This window comes from Anomalospiza imberbis, chromosome 21, assembly GCF_031753505.1.
Source record: "Anomalospiza imberbis isolate Cuckoo-Finch-1a 21T00152 chromosome 21, ASM3175350v1, whole genome shotgun sequence".
Lineage (NCBI taxonomy): Eukaryota > Metazoa > Chordata > Aves > Passeriformes > Viduidae > Anomalospiza > Anomalospiza imberbis.
In genome coordinates, this window is record NC_089701.1 from 9,850,990 (window position 1) to 9,875,457 (window position 24,468).

Below are 24,468 nucleotides of genomic sequence, written 5' to 3' on the forward strand. Positions count from 1 at the left end.
AGCTGATGGATTCAGAGGGAGCAATCAGAGTGCTCAGGACACAGACAGATTTGGCAGCTGCAGAATGAGGATTGACAACCTAAAATGGCAGGAAAAGGGAAACCAACCCCCAAGTATCAAAGCTGTGGCAATAAGGGTACAGAGAAACCAAGGGTGGACTCTGAGCCCCAGGAGGAGGAATGAATAACATTTTTAAGGAATTTTAGAAGCCAAACTTCCATTGCCCATCAGTAGCACTAAGTGATTTCCACTTTGCTAACATCCTGCATTTAAGCAGAACTCCTCCCAGATACACAAAGCAGCCCTGCAATAAAAACCTGCAACAATTGATGAGAGGAAAGCTGGTGGAAGTCTGGGATGGATCCGCTCAGGCAGACAAGGAGCACACGGTGTTTCCTCAGAATTCATCAATCACTCAGAAAACCCAGAGGATGTGGTGCTAACAGGCAGCCTGAGCCTCCCAGACATCCTTTGAGAGAGACAGGAAAAAGCTTTTAATTCCCTTACCTGGGGGAATTTGCGTTTGATGGAGATCAGGGCCCCCTCCGGGAGCTTGGCGAGCTCCGAGTCCCGCACCGCGTGCACCGTGGTGGCTCTGGGCTGGTGGGTCAGGGCTTCCACCTGCAACACAGGGACAGAGCTTCAGGGACAGGGCACAGGGACAGGGCACAGAGACAGAGCTTCAGGGACAGAGCACAGGGACACAGAGCACCAGGGACAGAGCACAGGGACAGAGCACAGGGACAGAGCACAGGGACACAGAGCACCAGGGACAGAGCACAGGGACAGAGCACAGGGACAGAGCTTCAGGGACAGAGCACAGGGACACAGAGCACCAGGGACAGAGCACAGGGACAGAGCACAGGGATAGGGCACAGGGACAGAGCACAGGGACACAGAGCACCAGGGACAGAGCACAGGGACAGAGCACAGGGATAGGGCACAGGGACAGGGCACAGGGACAGGGCACAGGGACAGAGCTTCAGGGACAGAGCTTCAGGGACAGAGCTTCAGGGACACAGAGCACCAGGGACAGAGCACAGGGACAGAGCACAGGGACAGAGCTTCAGGGACAGAGCACAGGGACACAGAGCACCAGGGACAGAGCACAGGGACAGAGCACAGGGATAGGGCACAGGGACAGGGCACAGGGACAGCATCAGGGGCAGAGCACAGGGACAGAGCTTCAGGGACAGAGCACAGGGACAGGGCACAGGGACAGAGCACAGGGACAGGGCACAGGGACAGAGCACAGGGACAGAGCTTCAGGGACAGAGCACAGGGACAGAGCACAGGGACAAGGCACAGGGACAGGGCACAGGGACAGAGAGCACCAGGGACAGAGCTTCAGGGACAGAGAGCACCAGGGACAGAGCTTCAGGGACAGAGCACAGGGACAAGGCACAGGGACAGGGCACAGGGACAGAGAGCACCAGGGACAGGGCACAGGGACAAGGCACAGGGACAGAGCACAAGGACAGAGAGCACCAGGGATAGAGCACAGGGACAGGGCACAGGGACAGCATCAGGAGCAGAGAGAACACGAGGGACAGAGCACAGGGACAGAGAGCAGCAGGGATGGAGCACAAGGACAGGGCACAGGGACAGCTTCAGGGGCAGAGAGAACACCAGGGACAGAGCACAGGCTCAGCATTGGAGCAGAGCACAGGGACAGAGCACCGGGGACAGAGAAAGCATCAGGGGCAGAGCACAGGGACAGAGCTTCAGGGGCAGAGCACAGGGACAATTCCCAGCCTGTACCAAACAGCAGCACCAGGGACAATTCCCAGCCTGTACCAAACACCAAACAGCAGCACCAGGGACAATTCCCAGCCTGTACCAAACACCAAACAGCAGCACCAGGGACAATTCCCAGCCTGTACCAAACACCAAACAGCAGCACCAAGGGACAATTCCCAGCCTGTACCAAACACCAAACAGCAGCACCAGGGACAATTCCCAGCCTGTACCAAACACCAAACAGCAGCACCAAGGCGTTGAACCGTTCCCAAGGACCCGTGCTGCTCCCTCACAGCTGGAGCAGAGCCCTGCCTGTCCCAGGGGTCTCACCCAGGGCACCACAGCTGCCACGAACATCTCTGCAGCCCAAATCGCTCTGCCATGGGGCAGCTGCGGTTCTCACAGAAACAGAACCCACAGCCTCAGGGAGCCCCCAGAAGGAAAGTTTTGTCTGAGCTGCTTTGAAGGAGCTGCTTCCAGCAGCTGCCAGAACAACCCCCAGAGTGAACTCAGCACCACAGCAGCCCTGAGAGCTTTCCACCCCTCAGTGCTAATGGTGACAAAGCCATCTAAGAGCCAGGAAAACCCTCTTTCTCTACAACTCCCTCTTTCCTCAATGCCACCCTGAAACACTTCCATTTTACTTCTAGAAGCTGAATGCCAACAACCTTGAAATAATTGAGACTTCCTAAAAATTAAAAAAAAAGGGGTGAGAGCAGACTGAGTGGGCCTTGATCAACCTGGGGTGGTGAAAACTGTCCCTGCCCATGACAGGGGTGGCAACAAGATGAGCCTGCAGGTCCCTTCCAACCCAAACTAGCCTGGGATTCTAGGGGCAAATCAGCACATTTGGGCCAAAAATGAGCATTGCTTTTTCACTATTTAGTTTTTGGGGTTTTTTTACATATTAATGTTTGTCTGTGCTGTGTAAGCAGGAATGCCTGAATGGCTCAGGCTGGAAGGGAGCACTGGAGCTCAGCCAGTCCCACCTCCCTGCTCAAGCAGTCACTCAGGGCTGTGTCCAGACAGGTCAGACAAGGAAAATCCACACCAGAACACACCTCCCTGAGCAGTGCCCAATTATTTCACTTAGAAACACCTATTTTATTGACAGTAGAAGTATAAAGAAGAAGATGGTGACACAGAGTCCTTTATGGAGAGAATCTGCCACCATATAAAACAATCTGGGGTAAAAAAAGCAAAATGCAGCTGCTGCCCAAATCCCCACCTGCCCCACACCTGCCACTGCCTCTCGTGTTGTGTGGAAATGCAGAAATGCAATTCCCTGCTGAAGTCTCTGCACATGGCCAGTGACTTATCCTGCAGCATCACTGGAGCCACAACCTTTAACTGTTCAGGAACAGCCTGGTGCTGCATTTTGGGAGCTCCAGCAGCAGACAACGTTTATTGGGTTTAAAATCCATAGATCAGCCATTTCCAAAAGAATGCTTGTTGCTGTAGCAGCTGTAATTACTGAGGTTAAAACACAAACAGAAAAATCCCTCCCTAACTGCAATTTACTCACATTTCAAATCAAAGTGAACATGACTTTGCATTTTTAATTTTCCACTAGAAAAAGAAATAAATAATATATCAGCTTAGAGGTGTTTGAGTTGTTTAGAGGTTGGGGGGGTTGACAGTTTTATTTGTTTGATTTTTGCGGCTTTTTTTCAGGATTTTTTTCAAAGCTTATGTTGACAGTAAATTCCAACAGAAGCAATTAATTCCTCACAGAACTGTGGGCTCAGACACACAAAATGAGCACCAGAATAACAATAATAATAATAATAATAATAATAATAATAATAATAATAATGATGATGATGATGATGATGATGACTTGTGCAAAACACACAGCTCAGTTTGATCTTCCACCAAGATCCCTCTTTGGAAGGCCCCATGCTCACCAAATGGATAATCCAGCCAATCAGAATATCTTGTACCCAAAAACTTGCCATTAGTCCAAAAAACTGAGATCAGCTTGCCAATATTGATTTGAATTTCACCAGCACAAACTGCTCTGCCTGGAAAACTGCACAGAGAAATTTAAAGCACCTTCATTTTGCAAGCCTCAGCCTTTGTTTTTTGCTCAGGTACCAGGGATGTCTTGTTCTGTCATCACATTTTAAACTAATTATATAGACGGGCAAAATAAAAAATCATCTTTGTACATACATTTATGGAGAAACAAACCCTCTTAAGGCTCCCTAAAGAGCTGTATAAGATGTTCTGTTCTATCTCCTTCCCCTATTACCAGCTTTTTATCACAGGTTCTTGGCTCTGTAACTTACCTTCCTCCTCCTGAAAGCAGGTTAAGAGTTTCAGCTGTTAAAATAAAACCTTTCCTCTCAGCTCCTGACAGAGTTTAATTTGTATCAAGAAGAAAAATGCTCAAACTGTCCGAGATCCTTTGCCACAATTTCTGTGATATATGAATGCATAAAACCAACTGTGCTCCAAGGGGCTCCTGAGCCTTTCAGAAAAGATGAAATTTGTAAATTTGTAGAAAAGGCAATTAAATTTTAACTTTAAACACAGCCATAGGGAGGGTTTTTGAGTTCCCAAGTGTAACTTTGTCTTTTTGACAGAGCAGAGGGCACAGGAAGACCTTTTCCAAACCTCCTTCTCAAGGAGCCATTCAAATATCCAGATTTGGAACACCACCAGTCCCAGAGACCCCTGCAAGTGCTGACTGCAGTTCCCAAGTGATTACAGAAATTGGATCTGGGACTGTTCATACATACAGGTACTATGGAAATCTTTGATATTTTAATTTAAATACACCCCAGTATTCCAGCATGGAAAATATCTGGGTTCCAGACACTACACAAGGAAATTCAAACTGTGCTTTCCCCTTGGGTATAATCATCTGAGTTCCCAATCTCTATATTTATTAATAGCCCCCATTATTCATTTATTAATTATCTCAGAGCAGCTGTGGCTGCCCCTGGATCCCTGGCAGTGCCCAAGGCCAGGCTGGACATTGAGGATTGGAGCAGCCTGGGACGGTGGGAGGTGTCCCTGCCCACGGCAGGGGTGCCACTGGATAGGTTTTAAGGTTCCTTCCCACCTAAAAAGTTCTGGGATTCAATAATTAATGAAGTATTCCCTCTTCACTGAAGTGTGAGGGCTCTCATTTGGATCATCTGCAGGATGACTCTCAACTTTCACCACACTCTCCCTTCTTCACACCCTGTGGTTTTAGAGCCTTTTTTGCATTGGTTCTACATTTCCTGCACATGGAAATCTGCCAAACCCATTTGGTTTTGGCTATTCCCATCTCCTCTGGAGATCAAAAACCTTCTAACATTGAGTTGCAGCTCTCCCCTGAAAATAACACTTTTTTACTTTGTAGTTTTTAATAAACCATTTGAGATATCAACTGTTCAGAGATTCAGATATTTTTCTTCTTGCTTAGGAAAAACCAGAAGTCTCATGCCATACGAGTATTTTAAATCATTTCTATCTTAAACCACATGCAAATCCTTGGACTCCTCTGCCCAGTGAACCTTTTGGACAGGTTTTCCTGTTTTTCCAGGTTTGTAAAAGTACAAGACTCAGAGATCCAGCTTGAACTTCAAAATGAACAAAATCCACTTGTGATCAGAAGACTGTAGCATTATCTCCTTGGTCACAAAAAGGGAAATTTAACATTCTGATCACCCACCACAGCTGCAGCAAACAACAGAAAACCACCTCCACAGTAACATTAATAAACAAATGTTTCAAGAAATAGCATTATTATCTTTCAGGTCTTACTGAACCTGACTGGGGAGAATGTTTATTTATATATTCGGTTTCATAATCACCCATGGTTCTCTCTTGAGCTCCTTCCCAGACTACCATTAGCATCACTCATCCTCACCAGCATGAGCACAGCATTTGTTCCAGTGCAAAAAGAACCAGTGGAATCTTTCCCACTTCTCCTCCAACTCAGGCCAACACAATCCCTTTCTTGCTCGAGGCAATTGTACATCTCTGTTCTTCTCGTGTCACATCCATTCCTCCTCCTCCTTCCTTACAAGCCTTTAAGTAAGTTCCACCTCACTGCCCATTTCTGGGCTTCTTTTTCAGTTTCCTGCATTTGCCATCATTGCTGTTCCTCTCTCCCTCCAAGAATCCTCTGCTTTTCCTGGAGTTCCCTGACTGCTGAGCCCACCACATCCTCTGCTCTGCCTGGACTGCCTGCTCTTCTCTTTGCCACCTCATTATCTGGTGTCGTTTGGTTTTCTCTCATGCAATAAACTCAGCAAGCCCACACTGCAGTGCTAATTTCACTTGGAACTCCATCTCTCTGAAATCCTGCTGTGCTTTGTTTTAGCAGCCCTACAAAAATACTGAATGTTCCCTTCACCACTCCCCTGTCTCCAAGGTCAACCCCTTGGCTCCTCATCCTCAAAATCCCTCTCAATCTCCAGCCCACCCTCAGAAAGCTGTCATACATCACTGCCTTTACTTCCACTCCCTCTAATTTGGGGGAATTGCACAGGAACAGTGTTTCAAATTCTGGAATAATTTGAATGAGAGAACACAGAACCATTTCCAGCGTTACACACCCCATGGTTCTTGTAACTGATCATGACATGGCCTTGGGTGAGGGCCCTCCTGCATTGTTGTGGTTCTGTTGTTCCTAACACAAAACAAATAAAAACACCCCAGCCCTCCTAAAAAAAACCCCAAAACTAGACCTGTGCCCTTTGTACTGTTCCAGTGAATTCTGACAGGGAGGGGTTTTGAGCAACTGAGTGGAAGGGGCAGAGGGATGGAACTGGACGAGTTTTAAGGTCCTTTTAAACCCAAACCAGTCCGGAATTCCACGATTCCCACACCTTCTCTTAGCTCAGTATTAAACAGTGACAAAACCAGGTTTTGCTGCCTCCATCCCATACGATGCACATGATTCACAACCCTGCCTTACAAGTTCTTTCTGAAGAAAAGGTGTTGCTGTAAATCTTCTACAGGGAGGGGAAAAGCAATTTATACTCTCTTGACCTCTTTTGACTTCATTTCCAACAGTCATTCCTAACAGTTCTTTCCAGCTTCCCAAATTCCACAGCTGGGAAGTGAAAACCAGCAAGTGGCATACTCTGCCAGTTGCTCTAAGTACAAATTCCTTTCTGAGCTGCATTCAAGAAATCACTTTATTTGCTTAACTTCTTGTGTGTGCACAGCCCCAGTGTGATGAGCACAGTTATTCTGCTGCTCAGGCTTCAGCACCTCTGAGACTTCCTAGAGCAAACTGGGCAGGCGATTTGCTGGCAGGAAAATGATGCTTCTCCAGACAAATTCAGCCTCAGTTTAACAAACTGCTGGGTGACTTTTCTCACAGTCAGCGGCCACTAAAAATGCAGATAATTTCCAAGTAGTTTCTTGTGGAGATTATTTCTTTTCAGGTGAGATTTCAAGCAGATCTAGTGCATGAGGAGACACGTGCAGTGCAAACGTTCAGAGCCACAGGCCTGTTCTCCCCAGCCTCCAGCCAGCAGCACATTTACACCACTGGCTCTTCTTTCCCATCCCATCCATTTTGTAATACACTGTCTTCAGTTCCTCTTCATTATGGCCACTCTTCCAACCAACAATCTGTCATCCTCTCACACATCATATTTCTTCTTCTCCCATTGATTTTTCCTTGCTGCCAGCTCACAAAAAGCAGCAATCTCTCCTCACTAAGGGAACCCTCCTTCAGGCCCTTGTGTAAGAGCACACAAGTGAAAGCACCAGGTACAAGAAGACCCTGGGAAGCAGGTCAGGACCCCAAGGATGATTAAATGATACAGCTTCAACTGTGTTCAGTTCTGGGCCCTCAGTTTGGGAAGGACGTTGAGGACCTGGAGCACATCCAGAGGAGGCAACGAGGCTGGAGAGGGGCTGGGAACACAAACCCTGTGAGGAACCACTGAGGGAGCTGGGGGTGCTCAGCCTGGAGAAAAGGAGACTCAGGGGTGAGCTGATCACTCTGTACAGCTCCTGAAAGGTGTCTGTGCTCAGGTGGGGTTGGGCTCTTCCTCCAGGCAGCACTGACAGAACCAGAGGACACAGTCTCAAGCTGCATCAAGGGAAATACAGGTTGGATATTAGGAAAATGCTTTTCATGGAAAGGGTGATAAAGCTCTGGAATGGCTGCCCAGGGAGGTGGTGCAGTCACCATCCCTGGGTGTGTTTAAAACAAGCCTGGATGTGGCACTGGGTGCCAGGGTTTAGGTGAGGGGTTGGGGCTGGGTTGGACTCGATGATCTCGAAGGTCTCTTCCAACCCAGTGGTTCTGTGAATTCTGTGAAACTCTTCATTTTCCAGATTCTCCTCCAAGACAGCCACAATCAGTGTATGGTAATTAGCCTGATACTTGTATTGCCTTCTCTTCAGCACAGGCTTGGCTCCCACCAGGAGCATCAAGGGAGCAGGTAGGGCCTGTCCTCCCAGGGACACAACTGGGAGACATTGGGGGTGCACAGACACCCACCTCCCCTCCAGAGAGACCATCTGCCAGAACTCCTCACTCCATCCTTAAACACCCACCCCAAAGCAGGCCAGGCTCTACACAAAGCCACCAGCTCAGCCCAGGGTGCTGGGGAAGGACCAGCACAGAGGGGGACACAAAGGACAGGGATGAAAGGACACACACTCGAGGAGGGATACGGAGAAGAAACACAAACACTGACATCTGCTGCCAGTTCAGGAGGCTTTGGAGAAGGGACAGGCAGTGAGGCAGCTGACAGGTAGCACACCTGTGTCTCAAGGCCAACACCAGCACTGGAAGAGCACAAAAGAGCCACCAGTGGGTTGTCACAGCAGTGTCTTTGTCCAGACCAGGGCAGGAGCTGCTGCAACTGAAGCCAGTGAGGCAACATCACCAATGCTACACAAAGGACAACCAAACCCTGTATGGAACACTGATTTTTTCTGGCTTAAACACGCTGTCCTCAGACCCTTCTCCAGCTCATTTGCACCTGGAGCAGCAGAGGATGCTCATCCCAACAGTTTGCTCCAGCCCCAGCTCAGAAGGACCTGAAATATCAACTTGTTTGTATCAGAAAAGGACAAAGGAGGAGACACTGCTGGAATCAGTGAATGAGTGGGAAGAGCAACCAGACAAACTGCAAATCGATGCTATTTGTGGGAGCAGTGCCAGTGGATGAACTCAGAACACCGTGTACTCTTCAAAATTGTTCTAACAACCACCTTCTGCAATCTCCTGTGTGCCAAGCTAACCCTGTGACTGAGGACATCCAGCCCTTCTGCTGTGTGCAAAGAAGAATCCAAACCTGCCTCTCTCATTTTTTTAATAGATAAACATATTAAAAAGCCATGAAAGGCTTACACACACCCGTGCATGGAACTCTTGTGTATCCATACATGGCTATATGCAAGAGCAGATCTAAAATACAGGTGAAAATGAAACAAGGCTGAGCTTGCTATGTTTTGTAATTAGGGCAGATGGAGTCATCCCACAGGTTCTCCCCAAAGGACTGAGCCTGCACTTTGTAGCAGTGCAGTGAGTCCTGTTGTAGCTGTGAACATCATTAAGGGACAAAAAAGAGGAAGATTAAAGCTAGGAAGGGAATTGGTAAAAGCCCAGCCTCCTGTATTTCAGTTTTACTCCTTGTATACGTGTGGCTATAGAAGAGATTTGAAGTTTCATGCATGTTTTGCTGCCCTAAACCCAACATTGCAGTAAAAACACCACCAAAAACCGTGTCAGAAGCCACCTGAGACACTCACACCAAACACCCAACAAAACCATCACATTTCTCTAGGCTGTTGGAAGAGAATCTGCAAGTGCAATGTCCTGGGCAGGCTGCTCCTCTTTGGGTGAATTATACCTGAACTTCCAGAACAGAAATAGAGAGAACAACCCATGATGAGCTGCTCAGATACTTCCTAGATGGAAGAGATCCAATTCCTTTCAACTCAGCTTCACACAAGAGTCCCATAGCTGGCTGGAACTTTATCAGGGATCCTTCTCCAGCCTCCACTGCTGACACTTTCCCCAAAAATCCTTCCTGCCACCTCCACTGGACTCTGCTCCTATCACTCAGTGCCATCCAAGCATTCTGGTGGTGATGACAAGGATCACTTTTATCTCTCTCTCTCTCTCTCTCTCAGTGGCTTTTATTTAATAATGCTTGCCCAAAAAAAAAAAAAAGGTTATATCACGGAAAACAAAATTTTCAATGGCCTTGAGCATTTGCCAGGGTTAAAGGGCATGTAATATTAGCCTTTGCTATTCCCAGATAGCCCAGTTCCATGTGGCATCCCTCTAAAGGGAAGGGAGAAAGGAGAAGGAGGCAAGGGAAGTAAAAAGCTGTCCTGCAGGGGAACAGGATGTGTATCAAGAGTGAGCTGATAGCTGGAATTATCACAAGAGAGTTCAGCTGGAAGCAGAAGGGAGACACACAATATCCTAAGGAATGACAGTCCAGTGCATGAAATCACCTATGTGGAACCCAGCAGGTCACAATTTCCATCATTATCTGTCATCAGAGCTCCTCATACTCTTGAAAAATAATGTGGCCCAGGACATCAAGCACATAAAGCACTCTGCCATTTGAGTTTAACAAAAACACTCTCAAGATGGGCTTGGAAATCAGAACACAGCTTCTCATTTCAATCTGACACTAATTCAGCAGTGCAAATGTGTTCTCACCCCTCAGGCTCCCTCTGCCTCCCTTTGGGGCTGGCAAATACTGGGGGTTACTGTTTGTGCTTTGGCTGGTTGAGGGTTTCACTGGATGGTTTGGATTTTTTTGGCTTTGCTTTTGTTGGTTGTTTTAAATAAGAGTTCACACCTAAGATGCTGCTAGGAAAATAATAATTTTTAGTAATGTATTGCCAAGAGAGAGAGGAAGAAATGAAAAGAGAACAATCCCTTCCAGGACTATGTCTTCCAGCTCTGTTCCTGAGCCTCACCCACCACCCTCACCCTCAACCAGAGTCTGTGCACAGTGTGCCTGAGGTGGCAATAATCTGAATCCACCTGAAATTGCTTTGTAATATCTTATAGTTTCAGCAAGTGAAGTAGTCATGGTTTGACAAAACCACAAAAATACAAGGAATTGGCAAAAAAAATCAGATGTTTAAAAAAGGCAGAGCAAAGCAGCCTTAATGTGGAGGGTGCAGTGACATTCAGCTGCCTTTGGAGCTGCCTGATAACATTAATACTGATAAAGAACAAAAGCCTGACAAGTGTAATCCTGATAGTTCCCTTTGTGTGATTCCTTTGAGGATTACACAGCAATTAAAGATTTCTAACAGTGTTACTTTTCCAAAGAACAATGCTCCAATCCCCTGAGGAAATCATAAGCCATTTACAGATTCTTCTTGGGTTTCAACTTTTTAGAGAGAAAAAAAAGCCACGGACATTTAGCTGTCTTAATTAGATAACAGCTTAACATCTGAAAATATTTAAAATGTCTTATTTCTAAGAATGTAAAACATGGTTTCCTGCCCAGCAGGACCAGTGTCCTGGCTGCAGCACTGGCAGCTGAAGGTTCTTTTCTGCAATTTATCCCTGTGTTACAAGAGTCAGTGCACAAATGCCTTTCTGCACTTGTTCAGCAGTTTCTGTATCCAAAAGTCACGGTGTGCAGCCCTCCTGATAAGAGGGACTTTCTGGTTGCTAAAGAGAAGCAGAAAAGGTGCTGAATTAATCAAAACATGGCTGCAGCTTCCCCCCTCAGCAGGTATTTTGGAAAGCTGACTGGTTTTGGGTCAGACCCTGCACACAACAGTGTTCTGGGAGGGGTTACGAGTAAACCCAGCTCTACAACACCTAAAAACCCAGCTCTGGAAAATATCTGCAGTTAAATCTGAGGCCCCTGAGACCTGCCTGGCATTCAGGCATCTCCCCAACACCACAGCCATCCTTCAGAACTCACTGAAGACAAAGCGTGGCCTTGCATAAAACCCTCACTGCATTGAAGGTTCCATCACCTGCAGCTGTTGGAAGGGCACTGGCAGTGCACAAACAACTCCAGCCCAGCAGCAGAGTATTCTGAGGAATGGCTCTGATGGGATTGTTGCCTTCTCCTCACCCACTGCTGCCCACCCAAGAGTGCAAAAAGCAAAGAACATCCACCTCAACACAAGTTTGGAGCTGTGATCCTGTCTTCTGACAACCTGCCCTGCAGTTTGGAATAAACCAGGGGATAACTGCCCCAGTCTCAGCAGCACTGCCAGAACAGAACCTCAGAGCCTGGGCCAACACCTGCTATTGATAGGCACAAAAATCAAATTAAAAGGAATCCTCTCTCACACACAACGAAGTTCTAATGAGATCAAGAGAACAAGAGTAAAAACTACAATTTCCAGTAGTTAATCAAGATCAAAACCAAAGAAACAACATCAAGAAAAGAACTGAGAGACTAAGGTAAGTATTTTAAACAAGTAGCTTGGTGAAGAGAAGCTCTTTCACTCCATCAACACACAGTTGTCTTCTCTGATCTCCTCTGGGATCACCCAGGGCACAGCAGAAATGATAATAAGACACGAGCCTTTAGTTGGTAGATAAAATTCACATTTCAACATTTTTCCCTAAGTGCATCTATAGCAATGGTACACCAAATTAAGAGATTTCCCCTAAATGAGTCAAATCTTAGTCTCTAGAAAGCAAGACTTATGTCAACTGTATTTCAGCAGGGAGGGAATTATCTAACAGATTCATCACTGTCCTTTAAAAATTACATGGAATTTTCTAAATTGAGTTTTGACCAGATACAGTGGATTGGAGTTGCCCATCAACAGGGCTAACAGCAGCCAGTGTCCCTTCAAAAAGTCTCCCTGAGAGTCAGGATCCTTTTCCCCCGACAGAACTGTCCTTGTCATCTCTTGAAAGAACCCCACAGGGAAGGAAACTTCAGTTTCTAATCTGCCCTTCTCCCCCTGCATCAACAGACCTCAGGAACAGATGCCATTGAGTCAGTGCAGGGAACAAAACAGCTTGAGCCACAACTTGAGCCTCAGGAGCGCACGCACTCACTTGAAAATTAGCATCTTGTCTGAAACCCTTCATCCTGCACTGCTCTGCTCCTGCAAGCAGGAAGGCAGAGCCTCATCTCTTATGCAAATGACACGTGGCATTTGAAAAGTTCTGACACAGAGGCAGTAAACAAAAAGCCATCAACTACAAGACTCCTGTGTTTGCTTAGTGCCTACAATTACGGGTGACATGGGAGGGTCTTGGAGGCATTCAGGGAGGATCAAGCCACCCAGTCCACCAAAAAACCAAATACTAACACCAACTGCTGCTTTCATTCCCTGCAAGCACCCAGAACCCCAATTATGTTAATGTCAGGGGAAAAAAACCCAACCCTTCAGCAGGTTTTTAAAGGTTTATAACAGATTCTGCAGAAGGGTATAAACAAAACTTTTAAAAAGCAAAAATATCATTTTGCTAATGCCCTCTGAAATAATGCTGGCATTCTTCACAGATCCTCCCCCATGTTTGCAAAAGGCAGCCAGAGCATGGAGACACTTCCAACAAATGGCAGAGTGAGTCAGTGGGGCTGGGAGCTGTGGGCAGGAAGGAGATGACAACGTCCACAGAGTCACTGAAGTCTCCAACGTGATTCATGCCATAACGTGGATCCAAAACGGTGACTTGTGCTTTAGGCACAGACTGCACGGGTATTTCTGTATCCCTGCCTGGGCACTCACCAGCAAACAAGGCACTGCTACAGCAAACACAGCCCAGACCATCCAGCAACCCACCTCCTCCTTCCTGCCCCGATAAACAGCTGGGCCAGCCTGGAAAAACCAGCACGGCCTTGCACAGAGAGGTAGAGTTTAGGCCATTTCACAGAACCACTGAATTGTAAAAAAGCTTGGGTGAGAAAGGAGCTTGGGTCTTAAAGCCCATCCAGTGCCACCCCTGCCATGGGCAGGGACACCTCCCACTGTCCCAGGCTGCCCCATCCAGCCTGGCCTTGGACACTTCCAGGGATGTAGGAGCAGCCACAGCTTCTCTGGGCACCTTGTGCCAGGGCCTGGCCACCCTCTGAGCACCATATGCTGCCCTGTCACTCAAAACTGCTCTCAGAAAGTAGAACAGGTCTGTTTTTAACCTGGGAACTCTGCAAAACTCCGGGAGCTTGACAGTGAAAAGCTGCAGATCACCACAGACAGAGGAAAGCAGGAAAATGCCTGGATTTTCCTCCAATCCCTTCTTCACACACCAAAAGGCCTCACACCATTGTGATTAGTCACAGAAGATGTCACCTTTCGTTCCTGTCAAACCATGTCATTTTACCTTTAATGAGTATCCAAAAAAAAAAAAACCAAATAAAATTCATGTTAGAAGCACATTCCAGTAGGGACCTGCTTCTCCAAACACAATGCCAAGCCAACCCACTGAGTGTGGGAAGAGATCCCTAAATCCTGTGCATGTGGAAATATCAAATATGGAGCAAGCAGCAGCCCAGCCCAGCCCTGTCTCTGCTGGGAGCACCACCAGAACTGCCTCATGGACCCCACCGGCAAAATTTTGGATCAGCTCTCTAAGGGGAGCCTCAGACTCCTCCTTCCCCTTCACTCCTACAAAAAGGAATTTCTTCCCATAGAACTAATCCCAGTTCACATGTTTTCTGGCTTCAGAGCTATGCTAATTCTGCCTATAAACAGACACATGTTCAGTGCTTAGCTTTCAGCTCAGAAAGCAGAAAAGGGCCTGAACAACAAGCTCAGAACTTCAGAAATCTTCTGGCTTTAAATATAAAAATCAAACAAGCCATGCATATTTATGATTCCTATTTCTGCTGTTAACTAGGTCTGAGAAACAAAAAATGAACATAAGAGAGAAATTAAGCATGGATAAATACTACAATTCTGAAATGAACAGTTGCTTTAATAACTATAATAATTACACACTTGCTGAAAAACTTGCTGAAAAGCTTTGAAGTCAGCTCTGCTAACTCTGAGGAGGTTGGACTAGACACTTCCAGGGTGGGGCTCATCCAAACTGACTCCTCCTATGGCAATAAATTTATTCAAATCCCCAGTTAGTGCACATTCCTGCAATTATTCCAGCCCTGATTTAACAGGCCGCTCTGCCCTCACTGGGAAGAAAGTAACCCATGGCACAGAGGAGCACTGGGCAGGACGTAACCATTTTTGGTTTATCTTTCTTTTCAAACCAAGTCTAACAACCCCATTCACCAACCACTACAAAAACTTCCCAGGCTGAAAGGAGTTTCCCGCATTTTCCACTTTGGAAGCCCTAAAGACGAACAAGGGATGGGAGCAGGACTGAGTGTGTTTGGCATGGAGAAAATCCCAGTTTCCCAGGGGGACAGGGCCCCTCTCACCACTCCGATGAGGTCTCCCCGGCCGTACTCCCCGGTCAGGTGCTTCTTGCCGTCGTCCATGCGCAGCACGGAGCGCAGGCGGCCGTTCAGCACGATGTACGTGCAGTCAGACTTGTCCCCCTGCCTGCAGCCAGAACAACCAAGAACCAGCATTAAAGAAGCGTCCCTGCTCAGCAAATGCATCTGGGGGTTTTGAGTAAGCGTTGCTCTGATTTTTAAGATTTTCTAAAGCTTTCTGAGTTTACATTTTTGTAGTAAACGTTCTCACACAACTTTCTGTAAATGACTTATTGTTTTGTATTCTTTCATAGAGGAAGAGAAATTTGACAGACTGGTAGTTTGTCCAGTGTCGTTGGAGAGGTGGCACTTTCACCCTCCAATCCACTGTCACCTTTGGAAAACTATAAATGTTAGGGTCAGAAATAAACTTCCCCTTTTTGCCTTCACAAGAACAGAGGTGTGCGTCGGGTTTTCTCGTGTCCTATAGTGACAGAGTAAGTTGGTGGTCTTACTCTGCCTGGCTTGGAAGATGCAGGAAAGTGTTTAATTGATACTTAATGATGAAATTAAAAACTGAGCAGGAACTTGTTAAAAGGTGACTGGAAATGGGTTTAATGTGTAAATGTACAGGCTGTGCACAGGTAGCTGAGATAAGGAGTCATAGGACAAGGGGGAATGGCTTCAAACTGAAAGAGAGTAGGTTTAGATGGGATATTGGGAATTAGGAATTGTTCCCTGGCACAGGGTGCCCAGAGCAGCTGTGGCTGCCCCTGGATCCCTGGCAGTGCCCAAGGCCAGGCTGGACTGGGCTGGGAGCAGCCTGGGGCAGTGGGAGGTGTCCCTGCCATGGCAGGGGTGGCACTGGGTGGGCTTTGAGGTCCTTTCCAACCCTGGCCAGTGTAGGGTTCCATGCTGGGACCGGCAGGGGATGACCAGGGTGTGAGCAGGCCCCAGAGGACCCCAAAGGCTCATTGCTGGCTACTCAGGAGCTCATTCCCACTGCAAGGTCAACGTGGATGTGCACAGAAATTCTGCAGGTCAAAGAACAAGACCCCCAAGTGGCTCCAGATTTAGTGCACACACCTTTGTCTACCAAAACTTTTTTGCTGGCACAATTAGGAGTGCTGCTGAGAATGTCACACTTCTGGTGGTGGAGTTAAAACAATGCAAGGAATTCCAGGAGATTTTAACAAGATATTGACAGCTGGGAGTGTTTTAATGCACAGAGTAATCCCAAACTTCCATTGGCATTGATGCTGCAGGTATGGTTATAAAAATTACAGTTATACAGATCATGTTCTAATTAGACTGTTACTCTCCCACCACTGCAGCAACCACATAACAGCTCAACTGCATCCTAGTACATATCCATAAAACTAAGATTTCCCAAGGTAACTTTTGCCCCTTAAACACAAAATTCTTATTTTCAATTTACTGCTGAATAAGCCTAACTGAATTAACCTTTGAGTTTTGCTGTTTGATTGAGAAAGGTTGAAAACCTCTGAGCAACAGATCTTCATGCCCTCAACAATGCAAAAACTACCACCAGAAGATGGAACTGTGTCTTAATCAAATATATCACTTAAAAAGCTTGCCAAGACAACAGAAAAGATGAGGAATAGTATAAAACAATTTAGCAACATGGAGAGACAAGAGACTGAAGCAATGTTGAAAGTACTGCAGAAAGAAAATAATCTCAAAATAGGTAAACAAATAAATCCAATGGAATGGTTGATAAATACAGCCTGAGGCTCTCCATTTACACATCCCCAAGGGAGCACAGCTCATGAAGTAGGAAAATTTGAACAAACATACAATTTTGTCCACATCTCACCTGTAAACAGCTCGTCCAGCCTCGACCTCCATCCAGTCCAGGGCAAAGTCAATTTGCCTGACAAAGGGGGACATTCTCTTCACAACGGTGTGGGCCACCCCCAGCACCACACTGGGCTGCTCCCGCATAATCCTGAGCAAAAACCAAAGTGTTACTGAACCTGCCCAACAACAGGAACAGCTGCCCACAGGCACCACATCCCAGTGCAGCTGGGCAGGAATTCCCAGGCCACACCCCACCCCTGCCAGCACCACTCTCACCAGGGACTCTGACCAAACATGGGGCTGCCCAGCTTCCAACCCGGCCCAAATTAAATGGCACTCAGAGCTGGCACTGTCCTAGAAGCAGGATGCCAGTCCTGCTGTCTGGACCAATTCCCTTCTCCCATGCAGCAGGATGGACAGGGGCCATGTGAGCTCTTGTGCATGAGCCACTCTCCTCACTTCCTCCTCACACAGATCTCTCATGACTCAGGAAAATGTTCATCTTGTCCTCAGGATCTTCCCTCCCTGCTGTTCTGCCCATCTCAGTCTCTCGCTCGTGCTCAGTTTCCCCCACATATCACATCAGAATCATTTTACATGTAAAGTCTGATGTGCTTATAAAGAAAACACCTGCTCTGCATTTCAAATATTCCCTTTTCCCTCTTGCAAAAGAGCTGAAATATCTTCTAATAAAGCTCACAATCCTCACATTGAATGTCTTTAGTCATACTTAAAAGTCTCCAATAATAAAGACACCATGTAATTCAGTATGCTCCTCAAACTGAAAATCTGAGAAGGTTCTGCCAGGACAACCTCAAACTCCACTGTGGGACCTAGCAAAAATCACTCTCACAGACACCTGGGAATTGCTCAGAAATGTCTAACTTCTCATTCTTTTTAGACTGAAGATGACTTCACCCTGTCACTGTAGGAGTGAGCATTCAAATACCTCCTGAAGCACTCCCAGGGGTGAACGGATCACACACATATCAGGCTGTTCTACCTGCTAGGGCAGCTTGTCTTTCCTGTGCAGAATCAAGGGCAGACTACTAAAAAACAGCTATTTCACAAAAGAGAAATAACAACTCACAAAGAAGTACATTCGTGTCTGCAGCCCCAGCATGAGAAGTGCACACAGAAAGGTGAGGGAGCTGCATGAAACCTGCTCATGGACAAGCAGGCTGCTCCAAGCCCCAGTGTCCAACCTGGCCTGGGACACTGTCCCTGGATCTCTGGCAGCCACAGCTGCTCTGGGCACCCTGTGCCAGGGCCTGCCCACCCTCCCAGGGAACAATTCCTCCCCAATATCCCATCCATCCCTGCACTCTGGCAGTGGGAAGCCATTCCCTGTGTCTGGCACTCAGACCTCTGTCAATTGTCTCTCCACGTTTCTTGCCAGGCCCTTCAGGCTCTGCAAGGCCACTGAGGTCACCCCAAAGCTTCTCCTCTCCAGGTGAACAATGCCAGCTGTACCAGCCTGTCCTCCCAGCAGAGCTGCTCCATCCCTCTGATCCCCCTGGTGCCTGCTCTGGATCTCTCCAGCAGCCCCAGCTCCTCCCTGTGCTGGGCCAGGGCTGGGGCAGCTCTGCAGGTGGGGTCTCACCTGAGCACAGGGCACAGGGGCACAATCCCCCTGCCCTGCTGCCCACGCTGGGCTCAGCCCAGGCCAGGGGTTCAGGGCTGGGGCAGCTCCAGCTCTCACCCACAGCACCCCCAGCTCCCTCTCCAGGGCTGCTCCAGCTGCTCATCCCAGCCTGGATTGGTCCTGGGGGTTCTCCTGACCCAGGGGCAGCTCCAGCACTGCTCAAACATCCTGAGGTCCCTTGTTAAGTTTTCAGCATCCATGTTCCCTTCACAAGGAATGTGCCAGATTGGTAAGAAAATCTCCTTTTTGTGCTCTCTCTGAGCACAAATCATGTCAGCTGTGTATCTAACATCATCCCTAAATAACTGAGGAAGAGAGAAAGGTATGGAAGGAGCACTGTCACTCCTTGTTCCCTAACTGGATTACAGCTCTTGTGGACCACTGCAACCTGGCAGAATCACTGAAAGCCCAAGCAGAGATCACCAATCCAAGACTGTGACAACAAAAGCAGATTCCCCAGGAGCTCTGCACTGCCTGGATGTGGCACACAACCTGCCCTGAAGTCTTTCCAACACCAGGACTCTTCTTCATTAGTGCCACTGCTGCAAGAGCCCCAGAGCTGCCAGGGACTGCGGGACAGTGCAGCACACAGGGAGCTTCCCATGGACACTGCTCTCCTCACCCAGAGCTCCAATTACTACTGTTGCAATAATGAAGTCTAAAATTTCAGTCAAAAGCCCTGGAATTGAAAGAGCAGAGATCCCCAGGCACATATCCCTATTTCATGCTGAACTCACCCCACTCATACACCTGCACTTGAATGTCTGCAAGGTAAATTAAACTGAACACTGGCTCTTACATTTAGAACACTTAAAGATCCAGCCAGCAAACATCACTACCAAAAAGAAGGACAGCTTTTCTCTCCTGACCCTCTTCTCTTGCCCTGATTTTTCCATGCCATCCCACCATCCTCACCCAGATACCAAAAGACACATGGAAAACACCCAGCCCTATCCCCCCTTCTCAGCAGATTCAAAAGTTAAATAAAGCCCCTAAAAAATCCTGGATGGTTTAGCTCACTGGTTTTACTCCACGTGCTTATTTAGCCCTCAAAGTGTCTTCCCACACAGGCTGTTGTCAATAAAAGCCATTTACTCTTTTCTTCTCTCATAATATAGATCTTAACACTTAACGCATTCAAAATGCAAACTAACAGGCTTCTTTTATTTCCACCTGGAGTTCTCTCATGTCCCTTAGTTCCATGCAGCTTCTAAAAGAGAATTAACACAGAAGGTGAGACCCACCCTTATATGCAGGAAAAGAGAAAAGAGCTTTTTTTCCCCCCATTATCAGCCCAGCTTCCTTCCTCTCACGTGAGCATTCACATCCTTGCTCTTGTGTTTGGCACATGCCTGGTACTGGGAAAATTAAAATCCAAAGCTCTGCACTACAGAGATTTCTGAAGGGACTTTGAGGATTCTTTACTAGAAAGCTCACCAAGTATAACAATAAGGGCTAAGTAGTTTCTGTGAAAGTCTGGAGCCTCTGCAGATATTCTTGGGGATGTGGCAGCGATGGGATTTTCAGCTTAGCTGGCAAGACCAAATAAAAACCAAAGCTTTCCTGCTTCTCTGGCAAGTGCATATGATTAAGCCTCCAAACTGTGAAATTTACAGAAGCAGAAAATGTGAGAGAGCCACTGGTAGCACAGTCCTGAATTTATTCCCTCAGGAGATCCTGGTGACGATTGATTCCCATTTTCCAGGAGCTGCCGCAGGGACGCCGCAGGCCGAGAGCACTGCAGGCACATTCCACGGGATCACCCCTGGATTCAGCACACCACCAGCTTGTGCCACCCTGCACTTGCACTCTGCAGCTGCAGCCAGCCACTCACTAACGGCAGCACCACAAAAAAGGCTCCTGCCCCAGAGTTTCAGTGGGAAGGATTTAGTCCAACACTCAATTCTCCACCCCGAGCTCCTTCCATTGCTGTGCTCTTTCCCTCGTGACAACCACTGACCATGTACTTTCTGCTTCACCCTCTCATTAATTATTGAGAAAAAACACAGACAGTTCCAGGGCAGCACAGAGGAAAAGAGGAAACACATGTGACAGGAAAAGAAGAATGCAATTTTGGAGACTAACAGGAGTTCTTGTCAAGTTTCACCTAGTCTGTAAGCTAAGAGAAAAATGAACAAATTAAGACAAAAATAATTCCTCTGAGGTTCCAGGCAAAGGAGAAATTTGAACATTGTGAACTATGAACATAGAATTTACATTAAAATGGCAAAGAGAATTACATCCTATTTTATTAACAAGTTTTTCTTTCTCATAGAATTCAAAGAAAAATGAACCAATAGAAGAAGCCTGATGCTTTTCAAAGCCCTTCTCCAATGTCACTTTTAAATATGGGCCCAGGAGTCAGAAGTGCCAGAAAGCCTGGGCTTCAGGACAAATTGTGGAGATGAAATGCTGGAATATCACAGAGCTTGTAAAATGGAGAGAACAGTTAATAGACTTTAAAGGAGAAAAAGAAAGATTTGGAAAGGACCCAAAAATAATGATGAGGTGATACATTGATGGGTCTTGATCCCTGACTGGTAAGGCATTAATGGAAGCAGAAAGGTAAGCTGGAATTAACAGGAGGCAATTCAGTTTTTGAGAGAGAAGAGAAATCTCAGGAAAATGAGCTTCAGTAAATAAGAGAGAATCCAGCCCTGAGCAGCAAAAAAAAACAGGAAGAAAAAAAAAAAAGAGGAATAGGTGGAATCTGCCTGGCTGAGACAACATAATGAAATTTGAAGCCAGAAACACCTAGGAAAACAACAGCAGGAAAAGACAGAGAGAAAAAGCGGTTGTTTAGGAGAAACAGCCTGGAACCACACAGAATGGCACAAGTGGGAAGCATCTCTCAGAAATTAGGCCAAAGAGTTGACAACCACCTCAGAGCCTGGGAAAAACACAGCTCATCAACAAGCTCCTGCTGAGCACAGCAGGGTCAGCTCCACAGCCACACAGCCTCCTGCCTGGGGTGGGAAAACCAAAATCCCACAGTGAGGATTCTGGGGTAGAGCTGATCAGGAATACAAACAAGTACAGTTATTTAGAAAGCAGGAAGTTGTGCAGAGATGGACATCACAGTGGCCTACAAAACACAATAAACGTCCAGAAGTCCTCTGTGTAACTCAGGACTCATGGCACATTCCAGAAGCTGGACAAGGAGATTAGGAAAGGAAATTGTGCATTAGACACAAATTATGTGTGTGAACTAATTCTAACTCTAAATGACAAGATCACAGAATAAATCAATGGCATTAATCATTATTATTGGCAACAAGGCTGACCACAGCCATCATATTGCATTTTTAATTACCTATATTCCCCTTTAAGCATTAAGTCCCAAGTCAGGTGCTACTTCCAAGGTCCAGGAAGGAACCTGTCTTGCACAGGGGAATTATTCTTTAACCTGTTCTATTAGTAAGCATTAAAACCCCACAGTTACACCCACAACAATCACTCATAACACACTCAACTCCCTGGCTCTGTCTGGGAACTGAACTGGGGAGGTTTTCCAGCTAAAAGGAATAATTAATCCAAGACAAAGGGCCTGGCAAAGCAGCAATTAACCTAGCAAAGTGCAGGCTCTGGGCAGACTTTGAAGTATATGAAACTTGGGCCATAATTCCCACCCCACTGGGTTAAGTGCTCTATAGGCCTAAGATTTTTTCTAAGCCATTTAATATTGCCATGTTCCCTGAATTGCTTCTTGCTGGAGTTAAACCACCTGACAGAGGGACCACAGCTCGCCCACACACCTAAACCCACCCCATAAAAACATGGTTTGTTGTGGGAGGCACCTGCAGCAGCACAGACATCCAACACCTGGATTTAAAATCATGGCATCATTACAGTTGGAAAAGACCTCCAAAACCATCAAGTCCAAGCTTTAACTGAATGCCCCCAGGCCCACTAAACCATATCACAAAATGCCACATCTTAGGTGTTCACACATTTTTTGAACACCTCCAGGGACAGTGATTCCACACTGCCAGAACAGCCTGTTCAGATGTCCAACCACCCTTTCAGTGAAGAAATTTTCCCAAAAATCCAGCCTGAACCTCCTCTGGCCGTTCCCTCTCCTCCTGTCCCTGCTCCCTGGGAGCAGAGCCCGACCCCCTCGGCTGTCCCCTCCTGTCAGGAGTTGTGCAGAGCCACAAGGTCCTCCCTGAGCCTCCTTTTCTCCAGGCTGAGCCCCTTTCCAGCTCCCTCAGCCTCTCCTGGTGCTCCAGCCCCTTTTCTGGACATGTTCCAGCTCCTCAATGTCCTTCTTGCAAGTGAGGGGCCCAAAATTAAACCCAGGATTTGATGAGTGGCCCCCCACCAGCACCCAGCACAGGGTTCAGTCACTACCCTGATCCTTTATTCAAAAGAATAATTTTAAAAAATGTAAAAAATACGGTAAAAATCCCAGATCCATGTATGTTTGAATGGCAGAACTCACTCATAGAAATGGGACTTGGAGATGGAGAGGAAGCTGCAGTCTCTGTTGGCCTTGATGGTGAAGATCAGGGGCTCCCCAGTGAGGACAGCGAGCTGGCCCACGAGCTCCCCGGGGTGGGTGATGAAGAGGCAGGTGTCCTCCTCAGAGTCAATCTTCCTCTGGTACACGTGGAGCATCCCCGAGACCACAAAGCAAACATTGACATCCTGAAGCAAATGGGAATAAAAGGAAAAAAGAAAATCAATAAAAATCCTCCAAGATTTTAAAAGCAATTATCCCAGTGACAGAGCTATCATGACCAATCTGTTTCCCAGAAGCTCTCCTATAGCTTTTGAACAATGAGGTGGTAAAATAAGACACAATAGTGAATTATTAAAAGCAGGTTATGAATATTTAACACTAAGCAGGCACAATATTGAAAAATGCATTTCTCTTTGGGTGTTTATGAAAAATGAAGGCTGCATCTTGAGATATCAAGGAATAACAACAGAACTGGGAGAGGAGGAGATAATGGGGAATCACAGCTGCAGGATGAGGGGCATGGCAGGTCAGCAGAGCAGAACCCAGCAGTGGAACTGGAGCTGCCCATCATCTGCTTTGCTTAAGCTCCTCTATTTACACAGGATTATTATAAATGAAGCTTGTTATATCCTAAACACACTTTGCAATTAACAAATAATGCTAGATTGGTTTTGTATGAGGGCTTTACTGCAGCTGAGTGGCATCATAAAAGCCCAAAGTGCAGGGTGTGAGAAAAGGCTTCCCAGTCCCCACAGCTCCTGAGGAAGGATGAAGGATGACTCCACACCTTCCCACGAGGTCCATCAGAGCTGACAACACCCAGGCACCAGAGTCCCACCCTGGCTCTGGTGCAGCACCAGTCCTGTGAGCAGGAAGGCCCAGAGCTGGGAGTGTTTCACCTCCAGAAGAGGTGGCATGGGAGGGGACAGGTGGGAATGTTTTAATTGCCATTAGTGTGTATAAACACCCTCCTGGAGGGGCACAGACAGAGCCAGACTCACCTGATCTCCCTGCCTGGACAGCACAGTGCCAGCAGTGACCTGATGCAGTGTCACTTTGCCATTCAGCAATGCAGGATTCTGGAGGAGAAAGGGGTGGGAGGTACAATTTACTGCTCTGTGCACAGGAAGCACCCAAATAAAGCAAGTAAGAACAACAGTTAAGACTATGTTACAAGTACTTGAATCTCTTTAAAATATGGAACCTATTTTTATATTTCTCTACCCACCCAACATTTCTTCCAGAAGAGAAAAAAAGGTATGATTCATTTTAATTGATCATACTTGGATTCTTAAGGATTTTCTATTCATCAGTTTTCCCCCCAGACTCTTTAAAGGGCCTTTACGGAAAAGAGATCTGTATCAGCTGGCATGAAAACCCTGAAACATCAAGTTACTTTCAAAGGAAGGTGAAACTAGAGGAGACTTTCTACATCATGGAGTAACTGGACAGGATAATCCAACACTGGCTTTGTCTCAGGCCAGCCCTGGGCACACAGCTCA

At 46.9% G+C, this 24,468-nt stretch overlaps 1 protein-coding gene and 1 long non-coding RNA gene across 3 annotated transcripts in view; one reads left to right on the plus strand and one right to left on the minus strand.

Moving 5' to 3' along the window:
* Positions 1 to 24,468, minus strand: part of PNPLA7 (patatin like phospholipase domain containing 7) — a 129,874-nt gene that overhangs the window by 76,794 nt on the left and 28,612 nt on the right. For both annotated transcript variants that reach the window (XM_068211544.1, XM_068211543.1), the window contains exons 16-20: positions 23,968 to 24,045; positions 22,946 to 23,151; positions 16,876 to 17,007; positions 15,042 to 15,165; positions 508 to 621 (exon numbers count right to left, since the gene is read on the minus strand). In XM_068211544.1, the coding sequence (XP_068067645.1) occupies positions 508 to 621; positions 15,042 to 15,165; positions 16,876 to 17,007; positions 22,946 to 23,151; positions 23,968 to 24,045 (654 nt within the window). The remainder of the gene's footprint in view (positions 1 to 507; positions 622 to 15,041; positions 15,166 to 16,875; positions 17,008 to 22,945; positions 23,152 to 23,967; positions 24,046 to 24,468) is intronic.
* LOC137486356 (uncharacterized) overlaps positions 1 to 24,468 on the plus strand; it is a 96,329-nt gene that overhangs the window by 26,024 nt on the left and 45,837 nt on the right. The gene's annotated exons all lie outside the window — the stretch shown is intronic.